General features: G+C 42.5%; 1 protein-coding gene across 1 annotated transcript; it reads right to left on the reverse strand.

Annotated features, from left to right (window-relative positions):
- Nucleotides 1-7,017: 7,017 nt before the first annotated feature.
- On the reverse strand, nucleotides 7,018-10,349 carry LOC104910219 (secretagogin). The gene is made up of 4 exons (XM_010708674.3): nucleotides 10,218-10,349; nucleotides 10,061-10,120; nucleotides 9,418-9,486; nucleotides 7,018-7,781 (listed from the first exon to the last, which is right to left on the reverse strand). The coding sequence occupies exons 1-4, from the start codon at nucleotides 10,221-10,223 to the stop codon at nucleotides 7,653-7,655; spliced, it is 264 nt and encodes an 87-aa protein (XP_010706976.1). The 5' UTR covers nucleotides 10,224-10,349; the 3' UTR covers nucleotides 7,018-7,652.
- Between the last annotated feature and the right edge of the window lie 234 nt (nucleotides 10,350-10,583).

The following is a 10,583-nucleotide window of genomic DNA, read 5'->3' on the forward strand; positions in this document are numbered from 1 at the left end:
TTCTAAAAGATCTCTAAATACCATCCTGCCATTGTGCCAGTCACTTAAGGTCCTTGTAGCATGACATGCTTAGTAGTTGTTTATGCCTTGTAATAAAAATGCAAGTATCCGCTGATTTGTTTATAATTTTCCACACAGCCCAAACTCAACCTTAATGACCAGGAAATGTCCTGGACTCATACCCATTTTCCTGTGCACATTTACTTATCAGGAAAGAGGAAACAGTTGCCTTAGAATACCTCGTTAATTAAGTCTTAGACAATCAAGTTGTTGTGGAGAACCTGGCAAGCACTGCACATCATCGGAGCCATTGCGTTTGTGTTCTCTGCGTGCAGGAAGATATTTGACGATGGGTCAGCCCAGGCCTCACATGTCCTCATGGCTCTGCAGATGCTCACATGAGGGCATCCCTGGGGCAGCAGGAACTGGGCTTCTCCAGATTCACCCTCACTCCTGCTTGTGTGAGAAGCCCTGTCAGGCTGTTAGCTCCTAGTTTTCATTCTCCAGAGGAATGAACCCATTTCCTAAGGATTGACAACAGTAAATAAAAACTGTGTTTGGCTACACTATCAAAGTTAGGCATGCACTAGCCAAACTGACAAATGACAGCAATCTGTTTAAACAGCAACCTTAATGGGATTTTTTGAGCATATTTCTCTTTCTCCGTCTTCTTCTTTACAAGGAACCATTAATAATGTCTCAAACAAGGATTTGCAGGGAAGGAAATATGTCAACACACTTTCCTTATCTTTAGCAACTGCAAGAAACCCTTTGATAATTTAGTTGCATGAACATGGCTATCCTACATTGGCCCAGCTCACTTGGAGCCTGCCAGTTTGCTCCAGCTGCGGGCAGTGACTAGACTGCTTTGGCAGCCTCATGCATTTTCTGTCTCCACAGCCATATTAAAACTGTTCTTTCAGATTCCATCAGCTGTGACCCATTTTTCTCATTAAGCTATGGTGTTGATAGTTTTACAAAGACAGAAACATGTAGAGTTGGTACAAATACTGATAGAGATCTTCTTCTGGATTGAAAATTATTTTAGGGCTTCAGTCCTGTGCATCCCTTAATAGCATTAATTTATTGCTGCCCACCCGTAGCTTCCTTGAGTTCCTTTCCCTGGCTTTGTTTTCCTATTTTGCTGCAGAAGGATCTCAAAGAGGCAGGCTGGGGTGTGCTCTGCAGCAGGCTCTCAGTCTGAGTGTGGGAAATAGCTCTGGAGAAAGCAGCTTCATCTCCTTTATTTGGAAACTTGATGACCATTATTTTAAATATACTCCTTGACAGTACATTTCCAAACCAAGACAGTCGCAGTGCAGGGCAGAGCAGGGACACCAAACCAAGTCTGGGGCAGATGTTGATGATCCAGGCTGTGGTACCTGATAATAATAGCTTTTATGGGCCAAAATGAGGTATGTGGTGACTCCACCAAATCCAAGTGAATTCATTTTTTCCTTGAACAAATCATATAAAGAGATGCCAGATGGGAAAAAAATAAAATAAAATAGAAAATAGAGCAAATCTTACTTCTGTCATGTTTTTCCTTTCCTCTGGCCACCGTTGGCACAGAATCCTCTGGCAGCCAGCTAGCACATCAGTTGCATCCCCTGGGAGCACACCGCTGCCAAAGGATTGAAGGTTTGGTGCCAGATTACAGTTGGCACCAAAGATTGACATATCTGAGATCAGTTAGCAGGGAAACTTCCTTGTCAGCAGGCTGGGGCTATGAGGTGCTGCCGTTTACCAGTGCTAGTGTGCCATGGTGCCAACCATTTTTCTTCAGGAGAGACATCTGCTCTGCTTTTCCCATTGCCCATGCAATCTTTCCCATACTGCAACAGAGCAAGGAAAAGCTTTTTGAGAGAATATCAGATTTGGCTTCTACCTCTGGAACTGAGCAGAAGCTCTCTGCAAGCATCCCTTTTTGTTAAACATAAGGTTCCTTGATTTTCTCTTGTAATGGTTGTAACTGGCACTGTTTTTTTCCTCCTTTTCCCAAGTGCAAGTGTTCCTTGACATAGGAGGCAATTCCCTGTGGGATTAATGAAAATGTAAGTGCAACTAACAGCCAAAAACTGGGGTCTTTTCCTTGTCAGTCAGGGTAGTCATCATGCAAAAATGGCAGTCATGGTTGCCCTATGCATATAATTACCCAGCAATGCCCGGTTTAATGTTTCACTACATAATGGCAATGTTCTGTTTCAAATCAGGCTAATGTAAGGGTTACCCAGCCATTCAAAGAGATAATAGCTGTAATTAAGGTGTTTCTCATGATGGGTTACCATTGTAACGTGGCAGATGATTTCACGATCGTCTTCTTGGCTGCATTAGTCACAGTTATTTTCATTAATATTGACACTTTTCTCTTGCCATACCAACAGAAAAGCAGACTGATCAAAATATTCTGCTGTTTTCCTCTGTTCTGAGGCCTTATTTTGAGCTTGTGCTTAATTCTTAGCTTTGAACAGGGACAAAATGCAGTTTCCATTTTGGAATGCAGGCAGCCTTATGGAATCACCTGTTATTTAAAGCCATGTGATGAGAACAAAGGTAGAGAATTCATTCATTGAAAAATGGAAAATAGAGCACCAATGAAACTTAGGCGTTAAGCTTTGTAAACACCTGATCTGGTTTCAGCTACAGTGATGTAAGACTGCTGAAGTATGTTCAGGCTGGGAAATGAGGCGAGTGTTTATGTTGGGGTATGCTATTCTGGGGAAAAATGCTCAGATCGTGGGACAAGATGGGATGTGATTAATCTGTGACTGAGTCTAGTCTGCAAAACTGTGCATCTCCAATGGCAGAGCTCCATGGGGATGGTTTTGGCTTGGCAGGCAGTTTGTTGAGGTTCAGTGACATGAGAAAAGATTGTGTCTCTATAACATAATTTCCAGGGAAATAAATGGAATTAAGTGAAGGATGGATTTGAATTTAAAAGCCCAGTAGATGGCCATTTTCCCCAGTATGAGTTCTACACAGTCAGCTGAAGCTGTCAGAGACAGCATCTCCTGACTAAGTTGTCATGCCAAGTCATCCAGAACGAAACTGCATCAGGTGCTGAAAATTAGAAGGGTTGAGGAGAGCAGGGAGCGTGACAGGAGACCCGGGCACAACCTCCAATACCTCACAGCTGAGAGGAGGCAAGGGAGCAGCCAGGCAACACCAAAGAAATTCACACTTTGATTTCTAGGTTCAGCTATTTGCCAATTAAACAAGCAAGTGGAGAAAAAAAATGTTGAAATGACAGATTTGGGAGTTCTGTGTGCACTGACCGCTATGCTTGTCTCAGCTAAATGTCTCCTGGAAATATACCCATTGAATATGATGGTGTAAGCCAGTTGAAATTCATTTCAGTGAATTTGCATACTATGAACAAATAGAAAACTGTGAATCCCTTAGTCCCAGTTTTCAACAGAAAAACATGATGATACCAAGGGAAAAGATCTTGGCAAGCACTTGCGCTCACTTTCATTTATTAAATTCTACTTGCCAAGATGCAAGCTCCTAAGTAGTATGATATGGCAGAATTTTGTTGGCAGAGGAGGTACAGGTTAAACAGCACGAAACCTTCCTTGCGTATCTTCAATACATTTACAGCACTGCAGGCATCATGGCCTGTAGATGCTTTTGGTTTTGTAGGCAATATGTTTTAATATAATTAATGTGAATGTAACTATTCAAATGTGAAACAGTATCTCATATTTTGGTGCATAAGGAAATCCAGACAGAATGTAGAAGTATTTTTTAAATTTACAAAATCGCCACTAGCTATGTTTCATCAAAATGTATTGCCTGCCCATGTATCCATATTACTTCTGAAAGGAACAATCACTAGTTACCACAGCCAAGCCTGAGACAGGAGGGGTCATATACATCATTCATTATTGAAATGAAAATAAAGAAATGCTTCTTTTTCTCCATGGGAGGTTCCAAAAGCCTCCTGTGATAAGATTGACTTTTAGGGGCTGGAGGCTTAGAAGGCTATGACTTGTCAATGATTGCCTTGCTGACCCACCGCACTGCTGACATTATGTGTGGTTTATGGGGTACCTGTGGCTCACTGGGATGCGGCTCTCCCCATGGTCCTTGCAAACAAGGCAGTGTACAGTCATGATCCTTCATCCCCAGTCTGGACACATAAAATAGCCTTGTGGGATTGGATTGCAGAGCTATATCAGCTTACATAAAAAGTGCTCCTGAGGTCTTCACGTGAGCCTTTCATCTACCATCCCCAGCTACTTTTGTTCAATTTCCACTAAATGCTCTTGTAGATTCACTTATTTCAGGCACTTATCTCACAGAATCACAGAATTGCAGAGGTTGGAAGGGACCTTAAGAGATCAAATTCAATGTCTCTGCTAAAGCAGGCTCCCTACGATAGGTCACACAGGTAGGTGTCCAGTTGGATCTTGAATATCTCCATAGAAGAAGGCTCCACAACCTCTCTGGGCAACCTGTTTCAGTGCTCCATCACCCTTACTGTAAAGAAGTTCTTACTCATGTTAGTATGGAACTTCCTATGTTCAAGTTTTAGGCTATTATTCCTTGTCCTATTGCTACACACCGCTGAGAAGAGCCTGGCCTCATCCATTTGCCTTCCACCTCTTCTAAAGCTAATAAAACCAATTGCATGAACTTACACAGAGGAAGCTTTCTGCAGACTCAGAACTAAAAAAAATTTCCCCAAAATTTATACAAACCAAGCAAAACACATTGTGATAATAACATAAACTCATTGTCACTTAGTATCTGCTGAGAACACAAGTGGCTCTGGACCATGTGAAAAGCAAAAGATTTTGGTAAAGACACACTGCTATGTACTTAGGTCACTCCAAAAGTAATGCCTCCTATTTATTTCTATGGAAATTACAACAGATACAAAGAAGAAAATAACGCTGTTTGATAGAGAAATACTTAGCTACAAAACACTCTTTTTCAACATAGTCACCATCAATAGCTATGCATTTTTGCCAACGATATTCCTGTGTGAACATTCATGGGAAATGCCTGGTGCAGATTTTGTGATATTCCAACATTGTCACCATTGTTTCCAGTGCACTGAAGCCAATATTCAGCTCCATACACAGTTCACTGGCCATAACCCACTGGTTTGTATGGATGAGCTGATTAAGACGCTCTTCATTTCCTGGTGTGACAGCTGTACATGACTGTCCAGAATGTGACTTGTCTTTCATGACACTGTCACCACTGATGAAATGTACTACTCACTGCCTCACTATGCTCGCATCCACCATTTCAGGCACTGGAATGGACTGCCCAGGGAGGTGGTGGAGTCACCGACCCTGGGGGTGTTCAAGGAAAGACTGGATGTTGTGTTGAGGGACATGGTTTAGTGGAGCTATTGGTAATAGGTGAACGGTTGGACTGGATGATCTTTTAGGTCTTTTCCAACCTTGGTGATTCTATGATTCTATGATTCTATTTGGTCTTCATCAGCATTCAGAGCTGTATACACGAACGCTCAGTGGTTGCAGACAGTCTTTTAGAGACTCTTTTCATCTCTGATTAAAATTTGTAACGTTTTTGATGAGGCAGGGCAGGATACTCTAGAACTTACATTTTAATAAGAGAGAAATAGTTCTACTGATATCAACGGGATTAAACAGATGTGAAGCAAAGCAGACCTTTTATCACTGAAAAATGTAGGTAGCATAAGGATCATACAAGAGGAGGTATACTGTAGGGAATGGTGAAGAAATTGCTCCACAGTCCAAAATAATACAAACTGTTGTTCAAGAAAACAGAAACAACAATGAGATCAATATAAGGGACAAGAGGAGAGAGAGAAAATGAAGAATGTACTTATAGGCATTGTTGCTTAGCCTGGTAAGACATATTCCTCTTGAGGTATGACGGAAAGATGTTTGGTAATGTGCCCCACCAAATTTGTAGCAAGTTGCTGAGGATGCTGATAATGCATGTCTGATAAGCAGTGGTACATGGGATTTTCTCACTTTAGCTTCCTCTTTGTTGTTACGTGCTCCATATAGCTCTTCCCTTGGAGGAATGCAATGTCAGGGAGTAAAGGCCCATCCCTGATGGCTTGTGGATCTCTTGCTTAAAGTTTTTCTGAACCACTGTGAATCTCTGTTATTGCAGCTGTGATTTGAGTTGCTGCCATAAAAAAAACAGTTAGGAGCTTAAAGCCCTATTTCAGTGCTGTGTTTAAATGCACTTAGCTCTTTGCCTGTGAGCTTATCATCAGGGTAAATGGGAAATGAGCATCACCCAAAAGTTGTGAATGTTCTATAGTGCTGTATTGAATCAACATCTCTATATGTGTTCACTGAAGGCTTTCTGACTGGTTTTTATAAAGCAGACTATAAGGGGAGTGCTTCATTACACCATTGTATGCAGGGAACAATTGGAAAGAAACTTGTACTGTCAAATACGGGACTCTCACCTGCAGGAGACATAAATGCTGAAATGTGGGAGCTTTGCTGACAACCATTCCCCTAATCTCTCTTTGGAAATGAAGAAAGGATTACTTGGGTGTGATAGTGGAGGTGTGGCACTTGCTGAATGTGCAGTAAAATACATGAACATAAATAGCACAAATGATGGTGATGCCATTGAGTTTCAAGACTACGTTAATGGCCCGAGAGTGATGGGAGGCTTTAAGTTCAATAAAGTTTGCAACAATTCACTAACTGGTATGGATTTTAAAAAATACACATGTGTTTGTGAGCTTTTCCTTAATTAGGTTTCTGTCCTTCCAAGTTTTCAATTTATGGAAACTTTGTTTATGACTTCGGTTTGATTTAAAAGAAGGGCTTCCTCCAGAAGTGACGTTATGCTGTGGCTTCATCCTGGAGGCAATATTAATTTATGTTACATGTGGTTACCCTATGGAAAGAACTTACTATATTTCATTTGCTGACAGAACTAAAAACCACAGCTGATAGGCATCATAAAGCCTCTTGCAATTTGATGGCTTTTATATAAAATGGCTACCGTATATGGCCTGTCTGTCTGCAGCAGATGGCTTTCCACCAGTAACACATAAACTCCAATCTTACAGATTTGCTGTAACTGCCATTTTTTTATTTCTGCACAAATACACCCATCCAATATTTCAACTGCACAAACAAAGCTCACCAAAGTAATGACTTCATACAGAAGGCAACCATCAGAATCACAGAGCAGCAGCAGCCCAGGAGCATCAACTTGGAGATGCTTGTCTCTACTCTAGGAGATGGGCAGGGTACTGTTTCACAGGGGTAGGAGTAGGTGAGCAACCCTCTTTCTGAGCAAATATTGTGCCTGTGGGCAAAGACGGTGCTGGAGAGACCCACAAGCAGTGGCACCTATTGAACACCACCCATCAACACTTGTCACAGATTCACAAAGTCACAGAATCACAGAATAACTGAGGCAGGCAGGGACCTATACAAGCGACAGAACCCACTCCTGCTCCAGCAGGGCCACCAGAGCAGGGTGCCCAGGCCCACGGCCAGGTGGCTTCTGGAGATATCCAAGAGATTTATAAACATTGGTAAGGCTGTCTGCCCCTTCATACAAATGCCCTCCTGCCCACCACCCATCTGCTTGCACAGCACGGGCACACTACTACCAGGAGCAGCAAGTAAACCTCACATGGGAAACACAGCCACAAGCACCACCAACAGCTATGGGTTCATTTTAAGCCCAAGACACAAGGCCAGTTCTGATTTTTGAATTTTCCCATCCCTGTTCACATCGCAGTGATTGAGCAGAATCTGACGGAATTTGTCCAGGTCCACCCCACTGATGCTGGGCTGCAAGGGAAAGAGAAAGCATCACTGAAAGGAAAACAGCTCTGGGTTTCAGCATCTCTGTAAAGCAGCAGACAGGGCGGCAGGGAGATGCCCCAAAGGGTGAGCAACCAAAGGGCTCAACCCCACATCAGCTCATATGAGTGGGGAACAAGGAAGGTGGAAATGAGGCCCCATAAAAACAGAAACGTTATGGTTAGGTGGATGGGATGGTGAGTCTTACAAGGAAATGTATGATAGTTTGTTTCCTTAATCAGGTTGCTCAGTTTCTGATCTGTGTCAAACAATAGTCTGCAGTTAGTTCTGGGTCTGCACTTTCATTCAGTTTCCTCTCTCAAACCTGCTGCACAAAGGAGTATATGCCATTTCCGTCACAAGCTACCGCTTTACAAGCTAGTCAGCAACTTTATAATACCTTCAGTGTGTCAAATGAATGTTAAAGGCATGTTTTACAGGCCTCTTTGCCTCTGTCTACTCTGCAAAATGGATGTGGGAGCATAAGCAGCCTTGCATAGGATCAGTTCACAGGGAAATAACAGTGACTCAGGCTTGGGTGAACCAAAAGCTGGACCGTTAGTGTCTTGGACTGTATCTGAAAACTCAAGGTAATGCAAAACAAGTGGACTCTGTTGTCATAAGTGACACACTGGCACGATACTCTTGACTACAGAGAGAGATCAAGTGATTTTTAAGTGTAGCCCTGTGATGACAATATAAACTATGAAATCATGCTGGCAAGGACATTATCCAAAACAGAATAAAGAAGAATCTCTGATGATCAATCCCTGTCAATAAAGTTACAATCATAACATCACTGAGGAGGCAGAATCTAAGAATTTAAGTAACAGTTCTTTGACGTGTAAGCCACCTCCTAGATATGACTTGCCCTGTATTCTTTGCGCAGCTGTTCCTCCAACCTGAAGGCAAGATCATAGGGAGAGATGGTTGCTGTGAGCTGAAGAGGATTTCTGTAGCATAGGCAGCTCTGAATAGTCCCATGCTGAAGTTTCAGCCATTCAACCTCCTGGCCCATGAACTCCAAGGCATGCTGAGGAGTGTCTGCCTCTAAAGTTGACTTTGTGGCCTTATAATATCACAACCATTAGGGATCCCATGCATGAACTTCCTGATGTTCAGGCATGGTGATACTCTGAGAAACCTTGGTCTGTGCTGTTGTCAGCTGGAGCTGAAGACTCTCAGCTCTGATCATGGCTTTTCACTCAAATATGTGAAAAGGCAAAGGTACATATCTCTTTTCCAGCTTACTCAACACCTTTTAGCGATTTCAGCCTAAATATTAAGTCATTAGGGGAAAAAATGTATGTGTATGGGTAGACCAGGTGGTGACTAAATGTTTGTGATGCTATAACATCTGCCCAGGTCAGAGTATGAAACAGAATGGATTTAAATACAGCTGCTGAGTCAAGTTGTATTAATTTGTCAGATAGAATTTCTGTAATGTGGCGAAATGCTCTATTGCCGTATATGCTGAGGCAATTACATTTGTTTCTGTTTGTGATTGAAATTAAATTTGACTCTGTGTTCCCGCTCTTGCTCTGCTTACATATCTTTATCAGAATTAGGACTTTCCTCTTGGGCATAAAGGGTATTAATAAAAAGAAAAAAAACGTGCAAATACCTTGACCAGTTCCATCATGTCTTTGACAAACCCATCCACTTCGGGGCCTTCAAGTGCTCCTGTTTTACTCTGACAGATGGAAGAAACATCAAAACCTTCCAGTAAGTCAAAACCCATCCACCTATTCGCTGAGCCCAATAGCATTGTGATCCCTTCCTTCATCCAAGACCATCTCTGCCCCTTAAGTGGCAGTAATGTCTCCCGCTATTTTGTGAGGCGTGCTAGTCACCATACCACTCCACTGTAGGAATGACAGAAGTGGCACCAGATTGCTGTTTTCTAACCAATGCTAGGGCAGTTCTGGCCATTCTGGGCCAGATTTAGAATAACTCTTGGTTAAGCACTGAAAGGGGTTTCATTTCTCAGGGTGATGCTGCGGGTCCCAAACTGCTGGAGAACTACTGCTAGAGGCACCATCTTCTCTACAGCCCATGTGTCTCCTGTACAGAGATATTGCTGATGCAGCAGTACTGGCCATGGCAGTGGAAAAAGTGAAAATGTATCCTTTGTCATGAGGTCACTGACCATAGCCCACCTCTGTCCCCACCTTCACATAGAGCACTTCTGGCCCATGAGCTCTGGCACTGTCATATGTTTAAACTGTATCATGTAGAGACCACAAAAGAATGTTGCTGGGACTCACAACATCATAGTGTGCAAAGATTTTTTCGAAATCTCTCTTCCTTTCCTCTGTGCTGCAAGCCTGCGTGCAGGGAGAATGAGTGAAAAAAAGTAGATTCAGGTTTTAGCGTAGGTTATCTTATCTGAGAGGAATGGGAGTAATGCATCAAAATACTTACATCCATTTTAAATTGAAGAAGGAAATTTTCCTGGAGGGCCAGAATCCTGAAGAGAGAGATTTAAATTAAGATCTTGCCACTTTGTCAGCTACATACATACTGCTCTGAGCTATCCCAGTTTGTAAAGGCTGCTGTGCTGCGTTACACGAAATAGTAATCTACCACTGTTTTCTTCATGAAGCATTGTTGGCTGGAAAAGGAAAGGACGAAGTAAGGCTGACCTGAGTGCTGAGGGCAGTGCCTCTGCCTCTCATCCCCCAAACCGGTATTTTAAGAAAGTTGTACCCATACGATTAAAGTCACACCTGAGTGCACATACATTACATATACAGGCATACTCTATCTGTATATAGTGCCGACCACCAA

Source organism: Meleagris gallopavo, chromosome 3 (genome assembly GCF_000146605.3).
Source record: "Meleagris gallopavo isolate NT-WF06-2002-E0010 breed Aviagen turkey brand Nicholas breeding stock chromosome 3, Turkey_5.1, whole genome shotgun sequence".
NCBI lineage: Eukaryota > Metazoa > Chordata > Aves > Galliformes > Phasianidae > Meleagris > Meleagris gallopavo.

Bases quoted from the DNA above. Each gene is read 5' to 3' on its own strand.
- LOC104910219 (XM_010708674.3), bottom strand. The intron at 9,487-10,060 runs GTGAGTCCCAGC...TCCATCTGTCAG, and splicing joins TCTTTGCACACTATGATGTT to AGTAAAACAGGAGCACTTGA. The intron at 7,782-9,417 runs GTATTTGCACGT...TTTCCCTTGCAG, and splicing joins ACATGATGGAACTGGTCAAG to CCCAGCATCAGTGGGGTGGA.